This window comes from Neurospora hispaniola (assembly GCF_033458365.1).
Source record: "Neurospora hispaniola strain FGSC 10403 chromosome Unknown B0T23scaffold_14, whole genome shotgun sequence".
Classification (NCBI taxonomy): domain Eukaryota; kingdom Fungi; phylum Ascomycota; class Sordariomycetes; order Sordariales; family Sordariaceae; genus Neurospora; species Neurospora hispaniola.
Genome location: NW_026944419.1, coordinates 228,084 through 247,166, shown reverse-complemented (window position 1 = coordinate 247,166; position 19,083 = coordinate 228,084). Strand labels below are relative to the sequence as shown.

Below are 19,083 nucleotides of genomic sequence, written 5' to 3'. Positions count from 1 at the left end.
CTGTCTCTAACCGCTTCCGGTAGGCAGTCAAGGGGGCAGTTTCCTGCCAAGTTGCTTAGCGATGTCGATCCCCGCCAAAATACCCGCAGTGGAGCATGGTCATAAAACCCAGCCACAAATACGTACCTTGCACTACTACACACATATAATGCCAGAGATTTACATACAATATTTTAGAAGGGTCTAGGATTTATATAGATAATAATATAGACTAGTATTTATACCTTAAAACTCAATAATCATTTCACTATACTGGGTAGCCTTCGTCCTCTTCTATTTAGCAACCGCTTTATTAACTATAACGGGCGTAATATTAGGAGGCAACTATATACTAGAGGGTATACTCTAAACAATCTATATAGTAACTACAATACTAAAGTTGTTTTCCCGTATTATTGAAACTATTACTAAATCCTCTTATTATATTAGTACTAATCTCTTTAATTATACTACCTTTTAAATAAATGTAAACTTCTTTATAATTGTAGTCTTTACTCTCTTTTTAAACGGGGTATCGTATAAGGGATTATAGCGGGTAGAAGTATTATAACGCTAGCCAAAGCTCGAAATTATAATAGAGGGGAATTAAGTAACTTCGTATAGAGCATTCTCGTTAAAGGCGCTATCTGGTAGTAATTGGGGACCATTACGCACTTCGGTCTATTAGCGCCTCGAAGGGACTCGGTCGGGGTCTTCTTTATTGTAGAGCGTTAGAAACTCTAGTAATAGTAGCTGAACAATATTATTAGTATAGAGATTTGGTAAAAAATAACATAGCTAGACTATCTTACCTTTTCTTTAAAATGCCAGTACTTATTAACATTACCCAAAGATAATTGGGTATTACGAAGAATCAATATATATAATTTATACTAATAGGACAATCTATATTAGCGGCGGAAAGATGAAGTATAGCCACTACTAGCTCTGCCAATACGAATCTTATTACATATAATATCGACTTACTTAGCAATTAACTTCAACCCCGCAAATCCAACTAAATAATAAAGACGGCGTATTACGCAGTTATTATATTACACTACCTTCTTTAAAGTCTACTTTTAATAATTCGCAGTATAATTATACTTCAAATGATCGAATATCTCGTTAATAAATAAAAGGAGAGTATTGAAATCGACAAAGCGATTCTTAAATAAGCATTTAAATATACTATACGTACCCTCTATATATAATGTAACTCTTACGCCGAAATTGCAGTACTTTTTAATCTAGAAGTAGGCAAACTAGTATTGTACTAGCAGGTATATATTGCGTAAATATTAGATTAATACTATAAAAACTAGTCAATTAATAATTTTAATAGTAAGAGAGGATTACTTACCTTACTAATCCTCAAAATCCTTTATTAAAACTTCTTACTCCTTATTAAAATCCTCCTCAGTCTCCGTATAAACAACTATACTCTACGCTACAAGGAAGCTATCCGCGTTATTAACCTACTAATAAATACTATTATTAAAACGAACTTCAAATTTAAGGGCAAGAGGGTTACAAATACCAGAGCTAAAATAATAGGCACAATCGTCTTCTAATAATAATTAGGCACCAACGCAGCGGGTATCGCAGTCTCGATTTACGGAGTTATTTTAAATATCGGTCTCGGTCTCGTTAACAAAGTAACTATTAGCACTACTGTATTCACTAAATACAATACCCTCGAATAAACCTTCCTATTTCTTATATATATTAAAGGCAACGTTTTTTATAATGTACTCTATATAAATTTAGTATTATACGTTATTAAAGGTAGTTTAAAGAATATTCTTAAATACTTTATTATAATTTATAATTGCAACGTAAGGGCGGGGGATTTAGTACTAAGTAAGAATCTCCTTTATTATTTCTAGTACCTACGTATAAGAATCCTCCTTCTTACCGTTAAGTAAGTAATAACCTAAATTGAAAGTCGTATATATAACGGTTAAGCTATAGATTTATAATAAAGGTATATCGAACCGGTTGACTTTGTATATATAGTTTAAACTCTAGACTTTGGAATTCTTCCTCTACTAATCAATATACTAATTATAAATCCAAAAGACCCGGGCAATTTTACTATCTTTGCGGTTATTTTGGCGGTAAATACAGTAAAAAATATCGGGGGTTATTATTAAATAATTTAAGAATTATTAGGTAGTAGTGAAGGGGCCTGCTAAGTCCGTCTTATATATTGTAATAATATTAAGTATATCCTTTATTTTAATTTTAATATTAAGGAATTTAGTGTAGATAGAAGAAGCGATATCTAACGAAGTACTCTTTAGTTACTAAGTAGTACGGAGAATACTTATAATAATATCCTTATTCCTAATTATACGGCGGTAACCAGGGAGATAACTAGTATTTTCTAAATCGAGAGGATAATAATAGTTTAGAGTTATAATAATGAACTTCTACCCTACTTTAGTAAAGTTGATTGCCTTTACTTTCTACTTATATCCTTTTTTACTAGACTTACCGGCGTACTTTATTGTCTTCTTTATTTCCTCCTCCCCCTCCTTCGGCTTATTTCCTCCTTTATTATAAATAAAGTCGGTGTAATGGGGGATACCGCTGTAATAATTACCGATGTACCGCCGGGTAATAAAGAAACTAACCTTCAATATAACTATATTTACATTTTTAATAAAGGTATTAAGCGAATCCTATATATAATTACTAAACGTACTAAATTCGTAGCCGAAGAAGGGGTCGGACGGTTTATTATCGGGGAAGAAATCGGGGGTCTTATTGCCAGCCTTATCGTCGGATTCGCTATTGGACTCGTCGAAATTAAATAGATCGCTATCGTTTAATAGATTTTTAATAGTGCTATTGGGAATAGGAGAGTCAAAGTCTAATAGAGTAACCGGATTATTAGTATTGCCGATAGGGTTGAGAAGCGCGGCGAGGTTTATTTCTAGCGATTTTAATATTAGGTATTAGGCGTGGCGGGGGTAAATACCAGAAAATATTGAAAATTACGAAGTTGAAAATTATTAAGGTACGTTATAGTTTACGAAGGCATTGCAGTGTGGCTGCCTGCTATAGGGTTTTTATTAGATGTTCATTAGCGGGTAATTTAGCGGTGGCTGACATCCACTAGCAACAAGCGAGCGGGGGGTGGCGAGACTGCCCCCTTGACTGCCTACCGGAAGCGGTTAGAGACAGTCGAAAAAGATGGGGGGGGGCAGTCGATTTAGCTGGAAGGTTCTTGAAGACTTTCCAGTGTGGTTGCTCCTTCCGTATTCTCTACTCTTTCTGTCTGCCCCGTGCTTTTTGCTCCTCTTTCGTTCCTTCCATTCCGTCACCTCTTGTCATTTTGTGGGTTTCTCCCCCTTCTGGCCCTGCTCTGCTTTTTCTCTTCGCTGTGCTGGTTGATTTGTTAACAGTCTTAGTACACCCTTTAGACGATTTCCCCCTCATTGCTTTGGGCCTCATTTGCCTGGCCTGGCATGGCCTTGCCTGCCTGTAAGGAAATTAAAATCATCCAGCTTTTTCGTTTGCGACGCTTTACCAGGGCAATCGCTGACAAGGATTATTTGTGAGACGAGCTCCGAGCCGAAAGCGAATGATAAGATGGCGACGGTTGTTTTTGCGTGTTTGAGGATGGAGTGATTGGTAATCTTGATGAGGTAATGGAGAGCTTATGGTGAATTGGTGGTCTAAGCCAATGACCAGCAGGCTAGATGTGAAACGGGAGGGTATATTTGTAGGAGGGTGGGAGTGAGAGACAAGTTGTTACGATACTAATGGAGCATCACCAGAGAAAATAATCGGACTGTCTCATTTTGAGCATGTGCGTGGACACTTGCTCACATTGTAGGTTCTGGAGTCCAGAGCAAGCTGTTTGCTGTTGGGTTCCTTCGTGAGACCTGTGAGATCATGGATGCCAACTGGGACGAAGAGGCTAGGTATGTGTAAAGGTGAGGTTGTTCGCTGACACTCATAGTTACCGGAGGACGTTTGCAAATACTCTATTCGTGATGGCACGTAAGAGTTGAGCTCAGCCCGGAACGAAGATATATACGTTCGACACCCTCAGATCACTAATAACCCATCTTTGTTCTTGAGTTTTCGCAATCAATCATCAAGAATATGAAGACAAGGTTCACTCACTACCAATACAGAAAGCAAGTGCTGTTTCAACACAGTAGCATTACGACGGATGATCCGTGTATGCACGTGCTCAATACCAACAGTTTCAATGATGAAGAAGTTCGGATGTAATTGACCTTGTGACGAACATGGCCACCCAACAAATGGACATCTGCCACTAATCAGCCTCAAGTCTAACTCGTGACAAATTGATTGGCCGATCAAGGATGGATGAAAACTGGAATTGGCAAGTGTGGTCCAGCGTAACAAGAGTGCTGAGTTTGGACGCTTTCATATGAAGGACGTCGTCACTATATACCTACCACCTCCTTTTCGCTGCCTCACCGTCCGGGAAGATAGATAGGGGTACAGAAAGGCGATAATAGACGGTGAAGAGAAGCAGTAAAGATATTCCACAAACCCAACAAAAACCATTGGACGGATACAAGTGCTTGTTGACCGCTCCACGCTTATCCCATTGAAGCCGAGCGTCTTCTCTGGCATCGGTGCTTGACCCCTGCGAGACGGGACCAGGAGAGACAAAGTGCGGGCAGTCGAGGCTCTGGAAAAGTAGCGGGTCCACACCCCTGTCTTATCGCTTATCAGTGACGGCGCAGGACGTCAGCGCATTGGCCGACGTGCTGTCCGCCCCCATCGCCGCCCGCCCCTAAAGTCAGGCCAACCGAAGACCATTGGATCCCATCCAGCCAGACAGTGAATCACCAAGGCGCCGCGGTCGAGGTGCTCGTATTGGATCTTTTTTTTGTCATGATTCTGTTGTTGCTGCACCGCTAAAACTCCCAAGCACGCCGGTGGCGGAACCTGAGGCGACTCCTGAATCCCAACAACTTCCGACAGTTATCATACACGGCCGATAGCAGAGAGGTAGGTGCATCGATGTCTCTCCGTCCTCTGTCTTGGAGAGCATTCAACCTTCGTGTACCTACCTTCCATCTAGGTCTACTACCGAAATAGCTGACCGGGACTTGTTTCCATCAAAAGCACCCAGCGACTTTCTCACCGATCGCCTCTTCGCGACGACACACCGAAGGCTCCTTGTTGCCCATTCTTCCCACCCGCTCCATCGAACGAGACTCGTCCGGTGTCGGACCCCAAAGACGAAGCCCGATTTGATCGTCACCAATTATCGACCAGCGGAGGAAGACTTTGATTGGGAAAGACTTTGAGATGTTTTCCGCATTCACGGGCAGGTCGCCAGCTCCCGCTGCCGTGCCCGCAGATGGTAGTGCTCCTGCGGCCGAGGAACATCCGAGCGATGGAAACAAGTTGTCGACCTTTCTCTCCATTCTAAGAAAGTGAGTAGCCACCAGACGCGCGCATGGGGAAAGCAAGCTTCGCGCCCAAGGGTTGAAAAGTGCCTGCTTGCCATCATGTGAAAGACTTGCGCATGCGCAAGCCCAACACCGGCGATGTTGGTGTCATTGCCCAAAGCGGTGTCTTGGCGGCCTTCAATACGACGATACAGTTGCTAACCCCGTATGTCCCCATCACCTAGATTCATTGGTGTCGCCGATCTCGCCTCTGTACGCTTCTCTCTTCCTTCGCAGCTTCTCGAGCCAACACCCAACCTCGAATACTGGAACTATCTCGATGCGCCGAACGCCTTTGTTGCGATTGGCACCGCAGACGAACCGGTCGATCGTATGCTGGAGGTGCTGCGGTTCTGGTTCACCAAGGATCTGAAATATGCAAAGGGGAAGCCTTGCAAGCCATATAACTCTTGCTTGGGGGAGTTCTTCAGGGTAAGTTCTCAACCCTCGATCAGAGGGCGGCAAAAAGCTGACGGATTGCCTAGTGTAACTGGGAAACAGATGATGATGCCCCAAGGATCAACACCAAGGCTGTAGAGGACACCATCAGCCGGCCCTCGAGCGTCAAATCCGGCAGCTCCCGCGCCGCATCTACAGTATCCGTGCCCGCCACGAACCCGAAGCCGTCGAAACCCGTCAGGATCTCCTACCTGACCGAGCAAACGTCTCACCACCCTCCCGTCAGCGCGTTCTATATCGACTGCCCAGAGAAGGGCCTGCACGCCAAGGGTTTCGACCAGATCACAGCCAAGTTCACCGGCACCTCGATCAAGGTGATGCCCGGCGAGCACAATCTTGGCATTTTCATCACGCTGGAGAAGAGGAACCACGAGACATACCAGTTGACACATCCTCCTGCTCACCTTGGAGGTATCCTCCGTGGTGCGCTAAGCGTCACGGTCGGCGATATGGCCTATATTACCTGCCTGGAAACGAAGCTCAAGGCGATTCTCCGCTACTACGATGACGGCTGGCTGGGCCGGACCACGAACAAGGTTGAGGGAATCATCTTCAAGTACGACCCTGAAAACGACGACAAAATGCAGATCAAGGATGTACCGCAGGAGGACATTCTGGTGCGTCTCGGTGGTCCTTGGAAGGAGAAGGTGGTCTTTACCGTTGGTCCCAAGCCTTTGGTAAGTTTCGTCATGATGTTCACCTCCCCCAATTCCATCCCACCCGTACTAATACTCCCTTCCCCCCCTTCCATAGGAATCCCACCCTCCTGATCAACAAACAACCATAATCGATATCGCCCCCCTTTCCGTGGCCCCCAAGGTCCTCCCCCCTACCGAGCAGCAACTCCCCAACGAGTCCCTCACCCTTTGGGGTAAAGTGACAGAGGCGATCCTTGCCAAGCAATTTTCTCGCGCCACGACGCTGAAGCAGGAGCTCGAGGAGGCCCAAAGAGAAAAGGCTCGCGAGCGCGAACAGAAGGGGGAAAGCTGGCAGCCTGTCTTCTTCGTGACGGCGACCGATAAGGCCGGTAAACCGGCGCTGACGGAGAAGGGACGGGAGGTGCTCAAGAGGGCGCAGGCGGGGGATTGGAGTATGGATGGGATTTTTGAAAAGGATGCAAAGGTTGCGGACGCTGCCAAGTAAGTGTGAAGGGATGGATGTTCGCACTTCGCGCGGCTTAGTGAGGAAGAGAGACTTTCTCTCTAGGGTGTATGGTCCAGAATGGGATCAGATGTGTGTGTATGCTAGGAAAGAGGGAGTGAGGGGGCTGTATGATTGGCTATGTGGAGTTGTTCTTATAGCAAGAGGGCAGGATATACTTGTATAGAAGGGGACGACGGCGTCGATGCATAGGAAGCTGTTGCTGGGATTCTCATTTTTTTTTCATCAGTCTCGCTTTGCTTTTCGGTTTTCCTTTCCTGGTACAGGGGATGGATGGAACGGGTTTTGGGAGTTCGCACTATAATTTACTTTTAAACAGGAACAACAGGATCGGTCTCGGTTGAGCTGGAAATGCTTCAAAGAGGAGGCTCGTAAATCACCCTACGGCCTAGACGAGATCTACAGGTCGCCATGACATTATAAATATATATATGTGTGTATGTGTGTATGGAGTGGGTTGTTGCTGTTCGATATGTGAGGTGAAGAGCTTCATAGCGGAGTGAATTATAGCTAGATGACAAGGATTTAAAGTCAGGGTACACATCTGGCTAAACGACTGAACAAAGCATATGTCTTTTTTCGTACCAATCACTGAAAATTTGGCTGTTTTGGTTGCCATGGGGTTACCGGCGCCGTCTTTCTCTAACCTAATCCTGTTCATATTCCATTACTTCTATGATAAAGTAAGAGGTGTAGACGTACAGAAAACGTGCAGCATCAATCAATGTGTAAGACCACTTAAGACCACTACGCTTTCGCCCCATTCGACGCACTCATCCCTTCATTGTCATATTTCTTTCTTTCTTTCTTTTTTTGATCTTCACTTCTTCGCTTCGCCTCATTGTCCATCGGCATCTGCCTAACCACCAATTCTCATATCCTTCAAGTAAACCCCAGGCCTCTTACCATCTCCAACCAGCCCTCCTATTCGACCGCGAAGAGAGTAAGTTGGGAGACCAAAAGAGGGAAATTAAAAAAAATGTTCATCATCATACCTACCCTACCATACAAGGAGACGAGGTGAAGATATTAAGTAAATAGTAGGCCCTTCTGCGCGGTTGCTTTGCTGGTGTGATAGTGAATCAGGTAAAATGCGCTGCGTCCTCCGTGTTGGATCAGGAAGGCCGGCCTTGACTGACCCTTGCCCGTTCGCTCGCTCGAAGATCCAGCGCCCACCCACCCCTTGTTCGTGATCGTGAAAAAAGGCTTCCTTCCCCCGACTTTCACTCAGCACAACACATCATTATCATTCTCGCTTTTCGGGGTGTCTCCCACGCTTGGTCTCAATGGCTGGGCTGTTTGCTTTCTCACAATTCCCGTGCGCCATCTAGAGCAGGGAGTCAAGGCGAGTGAATACGCTCAAGCAAGCCGCCACGACTTCGAGCTGGAGCTCCTTGTCCTTTGCTTTGTTGACCTCCTGTTTTTTTGGGGGAGTATATGTTAGCTAAAGTTCTCGCTTGTATAGTCCACCCGGGGGGGGGGGGGGGGGGGGGGGTTGTTTTTTCTTGGTTTTTTTTTTTTTTTTTGGGTTTTTTCCCCCTCCTACCGGAACCTCCTCGATAAGAGATCAACAAACGTACCTCATTAATAACCTGCGGCAAGTTCGCCCCCACCCCACCATTCCCACCAGGCAACGGCCTCGCCGCAAACGGCCACTGGCTATACTGCAACAACAGCTCGTCCGCCATGGAAAAGGCGTTTTCCCTCGCCTCGTGGCCAAGGGTACTCAGCGCGTTCTCGAGCACGTTGGCCGCGTGCGCCGCGCACACCATGGCGATTGTCCGCACGTACCGGAACTCGAGGTCCTCGGGCAGGTACTGGGTCGGGGTGAGCACGACGGTGCGCTGCGTCAGCACGTTGCGCACACGCCGTCGGATGTCCTCCTTGGCGGCGCCCTCGACCACGGGGTGTGTGGCCATGTCGAACAGTAGGAAATTGCGCTTTTCCGTGCGCAGGATGCCCTTGTCGACCAGACCCTTTGCGAGCCGCTCGCGGACTTGTTTGAGTTGGTAGCCGATTTTCATTAGGTTCCAGGTTTCGCCTGTGGTATTAACAGGTCATGTCAGCACGTTTGCTACCGCTTGCGTGTGCACGATAGACATGGGGGGAATGGAAATGGGGCAGTAACGCAAACACGTACCGCTCATCAAGTCAATCCAGGAGCTGACGCTCATCTTTTCGCTCGTCTTCATCATCTTCAGGGCCTCGTCTAGCAATACCTCACCCGTTAGAGTGTCGTCAATGACTTCGATAATTCGGTCCGCCAAGGGGAAGCGCCGCCGGGAAGAGTCCTTTTGCATGCTGATGCGGCCGCGGAAGGCCAGCTCGAGAACAATGCATCCACGAAGAGCATAGGAGATGTTGTCGTTCCAGAACGAAAGGTAGCCCTGTTGGGGGTTGTCTTGTTAGCCATGTCGTCTCTCGTCGTGCCCAGGTTCCGAATTCCGAATCATGAAAACAGTCCAAGGAGCACGTGGCGAACGTCAATATTGAGTCCAGCCACAGTCAGAAGATAGCCCTTGGGTAGGCCCCTACAACATATAAAGGGATAGTGTAGCAAGACTGAGAGAGAGAAAGAGAGACGTGGAAACAAACCTCGCGATCCTTGATGCCAAGCAATAAGACCTCCTCCATCAGCGTTAGCTTGGGTTGCTTGCTCCTCTCTGCGCTCTCGCTCAGGTCGCGGGGGTCGAAGGCAATCCTGTGTCCGTTCTCGCCCGTCTCGTAGCTCGTGTCGGGCCCAACGTCCCTCGTGTCGGAAGTGCCGCCGCCGCCGCCGCCGCCGCCGCCGCCGACGTCGCTGCTGCCTCCTCCCGCGCCCCTGCGCCGGGTTAAGCCTGATGTTGATGCCATTTTCTTCTTCCTCTTCTTTTTTTTATCGGGGACTGTTTCTGATGTGATGATTGGGCGGCACGAAGCGAATGTGGTCGGCCAAGTATGGGCGTATGTGCACTGGTATTATTTCCCCGTGTTTTCGCGGACAGGGGGAATTGAAATAATTTCGGTTTCGCGGTAACACGTGGGGATTAGGATTGCGAATTGGGGATTCGGTAGGCCTGGGTGTAGCCTGTGTTTCAGAGGAAAGGGTAAGGCCGACTAGTAGAGGGAGTAGCCTGGTCGATCAATTGTCCCGAACGTGGAGGTCCGTCCTCCGTTTGTCGTCGTCTGGGGGTGGGAAGCCGCTCTTCGGCGCGGCTCTTGATGATGCGAGTGTTTTGTCGTTTCGCTAGTCTGTTGGTGTTCTCTTGGCTACCTCTAGCAGGACCGACGAGGGGGAGGGATGGTTAGGTTGGTTGAGGCTGAGTGGTGGACTCGGGTATGTACTAGGTAACGGGTTGGTGCTCGATGGGTCCCTCTTTTGGTTGGCACAGGCAGCGCGCAGCAGTGAACGCTGTGTTGTGCAGCGGTCAACAAAAGAGAAAGTCCAGAGGTGGGATCCCGTCCTGGTCCGCGTGGCGGAGTCTAATCGGTTCAGGAGCCAATCTCAGGATCCAGCTCACCTGCGGCGCAAAGGGGTTCTATCAAACCGTCAAACAACTCCATGCAGTTGGAGATAACTTATGTTTTTCCTGTATATTCTGAATGGCCACGTTTTGAAACGGCTGCTCTTTGTTCAATGCTACCTGGGGATGAAGTCATTAACCCCTTCCAAGCTTCCCTTGTGGAACGGAACACGGGTTGCTCCGATCATGATAAAATCGTGTAGCATATCTAATCATGTCAGCTTCCAGGCGCCGTGTTAGTGCTTTAATTGCGCATGCAGTAGGAACCGACCACCCAGCACTAACAGCACCTCATTTCGCAGTTGAAATATAACGCCTACACCGGGGAGCGCCTCAGTATCAGATGATGGTTCTTGAAAGATCGTGGTTTTGTCAAGCACGAAAGGGAAGCTATGCGTCTCACATCACCAATTCAGGTCACCGGACATAATAAAATAAAAAAAGACTCGGTGAGCTGATAATCACTTTTTAACTCCATGAAGATGCTGCCTCGCTGAAGAAGAAGGGGGACTTCCAGCCCCTACCTCCTCCCTTCGCCACCACTACTAAAAGCTAGCTAAGTATAAAAGAACAAAAGACAAGGCTTGCCCAGCCTCGTGCCATGTTAACCGCTTGTTGTGATCTGGTCCAGTTGTGATATGTATGGGTGATATAATCTCTTTTTCCATTCCGACCGTGCAAAAAAAAAAAAAAAAAAAAAAAAAAAAAAAAAAAGGAACCATGAAGGGAAAAAAAAACAAACGCCAAAAACACCACCTGTTACCCCCTCCCAAGAAATATGTACGTAGCGACAAGGCAGAAGAATGGGAAAAGGATATGCCAGCCTCCCGAGCATCTGCCGCTATGCAGCAGCAGTGGTATCAACATCTCTCTCCAAAAAGACAAAACACCCCTTGCTGAACACCTTATCCGACGCTTATTTCTTCTTACCTCCGAATCCGCCCTCGAATCCAGGCCTGCTCTTACCCTTGGAAGCACCTTTTCCTCCACCCTTGCCGCCCTTGCCGCTCTTGACCTTGATGCCCATCTTGCGGGCCTTCTTCTCGTCCTGCTTCTTCTTGATGTTCTCCTCGCGCTTCTTTGACCTATCGTACTGGGCCTTGGCGACGCCCTCCTTGCGCTCTCTCCACTCATTGGCGCTCTTGCTCTTTGCCTTCTCCTTGCGCTTGACAGCCTTCTTGAGCAGGTGCTCGTCGTCGTGAACCTTCTCGCCCTCGGCACGCTTACGGGCAGCGAGCCACGTCTCCTTCTCAAGGACTTCCTTGCGCTTATCTTCAGGCAAGGCCTCGAGGCGCTTCTTCTGGGCCTCAAGCTTGGCAAGCTTGGACTTGGCGTCCGTGGGGCCCTTCTTCTTGGTTCCGTCGGACTTGACAAAGGCGGCGTCACGAGAAAGCTGAACACCATCGGAGAAGGCGAGACGTCCGAAAGCAAAGTTGGTTTCAACATCGTCCTTGGGGCTGAGCATGCTTAGGGGAGAGTTGCGCGAGCTGGCAATAGCCTCTGACCGCTTCCGATCCTCCTCCTCCTTCTGCTTCTGTCTCTGCTCGCGCTTGTGGGCCTTGCGCTTGGCCTCCTTCTCGCGGCGCATCTCGATGAGTTCCTGCCTAGTGCGAATGGGCTTACCCTCGTCATCCTTCTCAACCTTGCGAGCGGCACGGAGTTGCTCAATCTTGGCGGCGAGACGCTCGCGGAGAACCGTGGTATCGGCGGGAAGCTTGAACTTGGGCTTATCCGATGGGGGAACGGCGGAAGAGATCGAGGTGTTGGCGCTGGCGGGCTCGGCGGAACCGGCCTTGTCGCGACCATCGAAAACAGAGGATTGAGCGGATTCCTGGGACTCGCCCTCATCCTCCTTTGTTACGAGACCAGACACATCAATGGGAGCCATATCGTCGTTCTCGTCGTCCTCGTTAGCTTCGGTGGAAGGCTTGGCTTCTTCGGCGGTGTCGTCCTTCTTTTCCGTCTTTCTACCCTTGCCCAGTTTTGCCTCGAGCTTGGCCTTCTTCTTCTCCTGCTTGGCCAGCTTTGCGAGACGCTTGGCCTCCTTTTCTTGCTCCTTCTTGCTCAAGGGCTTCTCAGCGGGGACAGCCTCCTCCTCCTCCTCCTCCTCCTCGGAAAGCTTCTGCTTTTTAGGCGCAGACTCTTCTGTCTCGGCGTCGTCCTTGACAACCCTCTTCTTCAGTCCTTCGAGGGGCTTTTCCTTCTCAACACCAGGGATTTCGACGTCGACGTCGCTGTCTTCAGTGCTGCTCTCCTCCATTTCCTGGAGCTTGCGCTTGTTGCGGGCGCGCTCCTCCATGACCTCCTTGGCGTTGCGGTTGAGTTCACTGTCGGGGTCGAGCTTCCCCCTCTTAGCAGCTTTTGCCTGCTCCTTGGTTTGCTTCTTCTTCTTCCACTGATCCTGTTGGCGGGGTTACTTGGGATCAGCGACGCGATCGAAGGCATTTTGACACCAACATCAATGGTTGAGTTTATGATGAATAGCCAAGTCAACGGGGGGGTAACGTACACTATTGTCCTCGCCATAGTACATCTTGGCTGGGATCAGCGACAGTAGACCGTCAAAGGCCTGGGCGTGAGAACGCAGGCGCTCCTGTTCGCAATCGCAAGACGGCATGGTCAGCGTCGGAGCTCTAGCCATCACACTTTGGCCACAACTACCAGCCATGGGTATCACCGTATCGGTGGTGTGCATTCCAGCGCCGGTCTGCTTACCTGCAAATCGGTATCCGCCATCTTTGCACACGCTGGTTTTCGCTTGTACGAGTCGACCTGGTTTATTGCCAGTCGCTAAAATAGAGAGACCTAGGTGATTGAGGCGACAAAAAAGTCGGACCCGGGATTTCGCTGTAATGGGGTTGTGAGTGATGACGAGCGGGCGGAATAATGGTCGAGGTAGTATGTCGAGGTATCGAAACGAAACCCAGATGGAAAAATTGAGACAGTGGAGGGCGGGTCGGCTGTGGTCGAGCGACTGTTTCCCGTCTCGATGAATTTTTGTTCGCCAGTGGATTACAGTGAAATTTTAGTGGATTGTTCCCAGCAGTGTGGAGCCCCCCAGCACCTTGCCCCACACTTTCACGCTTGGGGGTTCTCGCATTCTGCCAAAGGCGGTGAACTGCCCTGGCACCTCTCATCGATCTTATCGCGGTTAGAGGGATACTTGCCATTCCTAGCACGCTCCCGTCTACCTACCTCTATATAGGTACCTCTACCTATAGAATTCATGTTTGGATCTGATGGTGACATGTCTCCTGACAGAGTCTTGACAGGTGCAACAGCGTTCCTTCATCATGGTTACCATTGTTTGTTTATTTCCTACTAAAGTGATATAGCTTCCTTCTTGACAAAGGCCATCAATGAATGAATGGCCCATCGGGGCAATGTTATCGCATAACAGGTGATGGAAGTTCTCCTCATGAACTTCAACCTGCTCTTTCCATGATTCCCTTCTTTGCCTGCCAAAACTCCTGGCCCATTATCTTTCCACGTTTCCTTACAACAGACCATAGTGCAATTCAAGCCCACCCATTTTCCAGGCGGGGTTTCTTCCTTACCGGTACGCCGAGTGCTATGCACACCACATATCTGGCTTCTCCTAATACACTCCCGAGAGCACAAATTGGGGGCTCACGAATACAGGTACTGCGCTAAGTTGAGTCGCGGACGAGTGGCTGTCGTGCCCAATTCGGTTTCTCCATCACTTTCAGGAATGATCTGATCCTCGCTCCCCTGGAGCGACATGTTCAGGGCTCTAACTTCAGCAAAGTCGGCCAACGGCAACGGAATGGTGGCGGGATCCACCTGGACGGAGCCGAGAGCTTCGCTCGGCTTGCTTGATTTACGTGCGCGGGCGCTGCTAGGAGGCGTGGCGCGGGGTGTAACTTGCTTCAGTGCCCGGGCTCCCATGCGTTGCAGCGGAGTCAACATGGGCGAGCTTGGATTCAACGATGATCTACGCACCGCAGCAGATCTCTCTTGGGTTGAGGAAGGTGTAGGCAGACCATTGACAAGGCGAGCACCGGGTTTACCTGGTTGATACGAGAATTGCCGGAGCCGAGGGCCCAGCGGCGTCTGGGATTTCACACTTTTCTTGGTGATGGCCTCTTGCGATGATGAGCCAGGAACTTCCACTTCGTCCTCGGCATCGCTGCTGGCATCAATGGTGGTACTCCTTGGCATCACAGGAAGAGATGGCTCTTCCAAATCTTCCTGTTCCTTCTCCTGAGACACTGGTTCAGAGGACGGTGACTCCTCGACAAACTGAACCTTTCCGCTCCGACGACGAGCCTTTGACGAACTCCATACAGCATCCGGAACGCTCCGAAAAGCTTCCTCGATAGAGTCATCCGACATGATGAAAGACTCCGACTTCCTGGCTGCCGCCTTCTTCGCCTTGGTCTGAGGGAAGAACTTACTCTTTTCGGGGTTAGCAGTGACGGCATCTTCCGACACTGCGTCTTCACACAGTCGCGCTTTCTTTGGCGGTCTTGTGGAGATCGCAGGGTCAGTGTCCGTGAATACCTCGAATGCTGCTCCTGTTGTCTGTCGTCGCGATGTGATGCTGGATGTGTCGTCAAATGAGGCCAGAAGCTTCGAAATGGGCTCACTCTTGCGCCGGCTGTTTTGAGCCGTGTAGCGCCGAGCAGGGGCTGCCGATGTTCCCACATCCTCCACGTAAGGCCTCGGCAATGGAAACACGATAGGGCGAGGTTCGGCGGTTGCCTCCTGTTCACCATTATCAGGCTCAACGTTAAAACAATTGGGGTCCATCTCTCCGAGAGGAATGCGGCGGTCCTTGAAATATTGGTCGATAGGCTTTCCCATTTTCTTGCCTTCGCCGAAAGCGGAAGTGAAGACCTGGCTGATCCTTCTCTTGCTGGGAGAGGTTGCTGTGACAATGATTGGCTCCTTGGTGATCGGGTTGACATCGCCAACAGCGATGGCGCGAGCCAGCTTGGCATCTATGGGTGCGCCAATGTACGGCATATCGTCAACGTTAATCGACTCGTCGGGTTCTGTCAAGCACACCACCGCTTGCTTCTCTGGGCAAAACACGCGTTGGTAGATGAAAGTCAGTTCAGCCTGCTTGAACCGTGCGAGATAGTCGTCGGGAACCCGGATTTTGCCGTCGAACTGGAGCTTCTTGACAATGCGCTCAGGCGTCTTGAGCTTTCGAATCATGCGGTATGCTGTCCTGAGACCCATGCTGGGAAGGCTGTCGAGGTAGTCGCAGCCGCTGAAGATGGCCATCTGGCGGAACTCGGCATCCGACCATCCCGTCAAGGAGATCTCACGGACGGCACAAAACTGGCTGCGGTTGATTTCGATACATTGTCCGTACTGATCCATCTTGGTCAAGAGGCGCTTGGCTCCAAAAACCAACAGATCAGAATCCTCCGAGACAATACCGCTGATGATGCCCCGACGCTCGAGGTAGATCAACTGTGCATCTGCTTCGTACGGCGCGACGACATATGGAACATTGGCCTTTTTCAGCTCGTCAATCAGATGGCGGGCCATTTCTGGTGTGATGTCGATGGCCTTTTGGAGTTCGATGTGGGCTTGTGATGGTTTGCCAGCCTTGAGGAGTTCTAGGCCCGTCTTCCTGCTCGTCTCTCGTCTGCTCTCGCGATCCAATTCCGTCTTGGCCTTGCTTGGAAGGTAGTCGCCGTCAAAGACAACATAGGGCGTCACCCCAAAATGCTTGAACATTTTGACGCGGTGCATCGCATAGTCAACATATCTTTTTTTTTAACGGTGTTACAATTAGCCTTGGGGTCAGACAGTCCATGGTAGCCTCGGTTGGAACCTACTTGCGGGTTGGCTTGCCTTGAGCCAAGTCAATGGCGCAAGCGATAGCACCTCGATGAAGCCATCCATAGCCGTCGATGCCCAGAGTTTCGCCCGCGTACTTCCTGAGTTCGGCAGGGCGGTGAATGGATTTTAGCAAGGGGAGAAGACCGTTGATGCCCATCTTTGCTCCAGTGACGGAAAACGCGCCACAGGCGCCTGACAAGCGCGGTAGGTTGCAGCAACCGACAAGTTGAACAAAGGCTCACGCGACTGACGAGGCCATGGAACTTGTGTTCCCTGTCGAGTGGTGGCAACTGCGGTGAGATATCGGGTGCCGAATAAAATGGGTGATGATGCGGAGGCTATGTATGCATGAATTGGCGTGGTTCCTGCAGTCGAGGATGCGTGTATAAATCCGTACTGCGGTAGTATGCTGTGCGTTGATGCGGGTTGCAACGAAACGATGTGCCAACCCACTGTTTTGTCGATGTTTTTGTTTTGTTTTGTTTTGTTTTGTTGTGGAGTGAGAGTAATGGACAGCCCAAGCGAGCGATGCCCTGACGTCGTCCCGATACCACCTCTATGATTGAATGGTTGAAAGACCTGCAATTCTCACCAAGCCACTGGAGGATTGGCGAGTTTGGAGGACGGAAATGCAACGACCTCGTTTCCTATGAGGCGAGGGAGGAAGGTGAGCTCGAGGGGGTTGCTGCACACCACGGAAGAGGAAAGGTGAAGTTGCCCTCAAGGGAAGTGTGAAGCCACTGGAAATCTCGGGCGGGGGACGACCTGCCTGCCTGACAACTGACAAGGGCTGCTGCGGTCCCGTCTCGGTAGGCGATACCCGACCTCTACCTCTACTTAGGGCCGGTGAAGGGCAGGCCACTGCAAAAATTGGTGGTGAAATGGCCGGGCAGGCAGTTTTTGCCGCAGTCCACCAGACCCCAAAAACCCAAGGTTCCAGTTGCCAGTGCAAAGAACCTAATGGGAGAATGGAGCCGATCCACGCCTTCCCGCCCCCGTAAAACGACCCAAAATCGCCTGGGGTGGCAGGTTTCCAGAAAATGGAAGGGAAGCGCGTACCGCGTCGTTGCCCCCGCGACCAGACTGTGCCAGGCGACATGCCTGTCAATCGCTGATCCATCCGATCCATGCGGGGCATTCAGGGGCATCCAAGCAATGGCTCTGTTTGTGCACAAAACAATGAGGTGGGGAGGCGTCGTCCACCTAGGGAGGGATTCACCCTCACTCTACAGTAATGCCTTGATGGTATCCCATGTGCTTCTGATCACTCAAAAATCTGGAATTTGACTGTGTGAATGGTAACAATCCTAGGTACACTCCATTTGACGAGACCTGCATCTCAACAGGGTATTTCACCGTGTAAACATGTCACCTGCCAGATCAGAGAGACGGTTCCTACTGCGCGTGTATGTAGAGGTACCTCCAAGTAAGTTCGTTACACTATAATGGTAGCTCCAACCTACTGGAGGTCCTAGTTGAACTAACAGCTCGACCACAGAGCTCGTCGCCAAGACATGGATCGCAGTGCTATTCTCCAATCAAACCCCAGGGGCATCCGACGGGAGCTGCAACCACTTAAACAGTTGACAGCCCTGACAGCGTCTAACGTTAGGTACCTGTACAAGTAAGCCTTATCGGTAGGCCAAGTCTTAGTACCCCACTGTCCCCAGTTCGCTGGCCGCTTATCGAAAAATTCCATCCCAACCGCCAAAGAGCAAGTCCCATACGTGCAATTCACCTGTTGAAATACGTACCTTCGTCTTCACCAACACATCAAGTACAACCATCATCTAATTCATCTCCCAAGATTACTGATCTTCACCATGCCCAAGACTCTCGAAAAAGCCCGCAAGGCCATTGCGAAGAAGAGAGGCGGTGCCATTGAAGCCCTCCACGCCAAGAGTCGTGATTCCCGCCGTCTTCACAAGGCCCAGGTTCGCGATGATCGTCTCGAAAAGATGTCCGAGGCCAGGCGCAAGAGGGACCAGCCTCTGATCACCCGTATCGCCTTCTTCCAAGAGGCTACTCGTGAAAATGAGAACAAGCCGCTCGAGCTCTCCGCCATCCAAAAGAAGATTGCTGAGTAAGTGTGGACTGCGACTGTGCCAATATTGGTGGGACCATCTCTAACCATCCACCCAGATTCTGCCATCAGCATGATGAGGAATATCACGAAATCAAAAAGGCTCGTCGTCAGGGCAGGCCGCCCAGCGCCAAGGAGGATCTTTTGAAGATGAAGATGGAGGCGCTTCACAAGGAAGAGCGTGATGGTTTCTGTCAGTCCTTTCCCCATTGTGTCTCTTTGTGGCATAGCTTGTCGCTGACCAGTTTACAGACCTTCCCGACCTTACCAATGAAAAGACCACCGAGATGCTAGATCGGTGGGATGGCAACTGGGCCTTCCTCACCAACCTCACATGGGTCAAAATCCAGTCCTCAGGAAGATCCGCGCCTGCCAGCTTCCCTCCACAGACCAACTGAGAGCACATCGCCCCTTCTTTTTTTCCGACCTAAAGACGGAGATATCCAGGATCAGCGAGGCAGCTGGGCCTCAACAAACCTTAATGATACCCCTTTCCAGCCCTTCAGTTCCAGTCCCAGTCCCCGTTGAACGCCAGCCGGCTACTCGTCCCGTCTCCTCCGTTGCTCGTCACTCGGTTAGATGCCATGCGTCGTGCTGCAAAATAAGACAGCGTTTTACCTTTGCCAAA

The 19,083-nt window shown here is 49.8% G+C and overlaps 5 protein-coding genes across 5 annotated transcripts; 2 read left to right on the top strand and 3 right to left on the bottom strand.

The window, feature by feature from the left end:
• Positions 1-5,148: 5,148 nt before the first annotated feature.
• On the top strand, positions 5,149-7,325 carry B0T23DRAFT_57751 (uncharacterized protein). Its single transcript, XM_062841489.1, has 4 exons — positions 5,149-5,414; positions 5,615-5,861; positions 5,915-6,565; positions 6,642-7,325. Exons 1-4 carry the CDS (start codon positions 5,287-5,289, stop codon positions 7,029-7,031), a joined length of 1,416 nt encoding a protein of 471 aa, XP_062687790.1. The 5' UTR covers positions 5,149-5,286; the 3' UTR covers positions 7,032-7,325.
• Positions 7,326-8,376: 1,051 nt separating this feature from the next.
• Positions 8,377-9,902, bottom strand: B0T23DRAFT_408913 (vacuolar protein sorting-associated protein 74; the record flags this gene model as incomplete). Its single annotated transcript, XM_062839346.1, has 4 exons — positions 8,377-8,466; positions 8,630-9,090; positions 9,190-9,436; positions 9,645-9,902. 4 exons carry the CDS (start codon positions 9,900-9,902, stop codon positions 8,377-8,379), a joined length of 1,056 nt encoding a protein of 351 aa, XP_062687789.1.
• Positions 9,903-11,266: 1,364 nt separating this feature from the next.
• Positions 11,267-13,508, bottom strand: B0T23DRAFT_457598 (surfeit locus protein 6-domain-containing protein). The gene is made up of 3 exons (XM_062841286.1): positions 13,268-13,508; positions 13,062-13,145; positions 11,267-12,953 (listed from the first exon to the last, which is right to left on the bottom strand). The coding sequence occupies exons 1-3, from the start codon at positions 13,286-13,288 to the stop codon at positions 11,469-11,471; spliced, it is 1,590 nt and encodes a 529-aa protein (XP_062687788.1). The 5' UTR covers positions 13,289-13,508; the 3' UTR covers positions 11,267-11,468.
• Positions 13,509-14,055: 547 nt separating this feature from the next.
• On the bottom strand, positions 14,056-16,728 carry B0T23DRAFT_57726 (uncharacterized protein). Its single transcript, XM_062841488.1, has 2 exons — positions 16,369-16,728; positions 14,056-16,298 (listed from the first exon to the last, which is right to left on the bottom strand). Exons 1-2 carry the CDS (start codon positions 16,527-16,529, stop codon positions 14,183-14,185), a joined length of 2,277 nt encoding a protein of 758 aa, XP_062687787.1. The 5' UTR covers positions 16,530-16,728; the 3' UTR covers positions 14,056-14,182.
• A 1,467-nt stretch (positions 16,729-18,195) lies between these two features.
• On the top strand, positions 18,196-18,853 carry B0T23DRAFT_328074 (translation machinery-associated protein 16; the record flags this gene model as incomplete). Its single annotated transcript, XM_062835662.1, has 3 exons — positions 18,196-18,455; positions 18,515-18,648; positions 18,708-18,853. 3 exons carry the CDS (start codon positions 18,196-18,198, stop codon positions 18,851-18,853), a joined length of 540 nt encoding a protein of 179 aa, XP_062687786.1.
• Between the last annotated feature and the right edge of the window lie 230 nt (positions 18,854-19,083).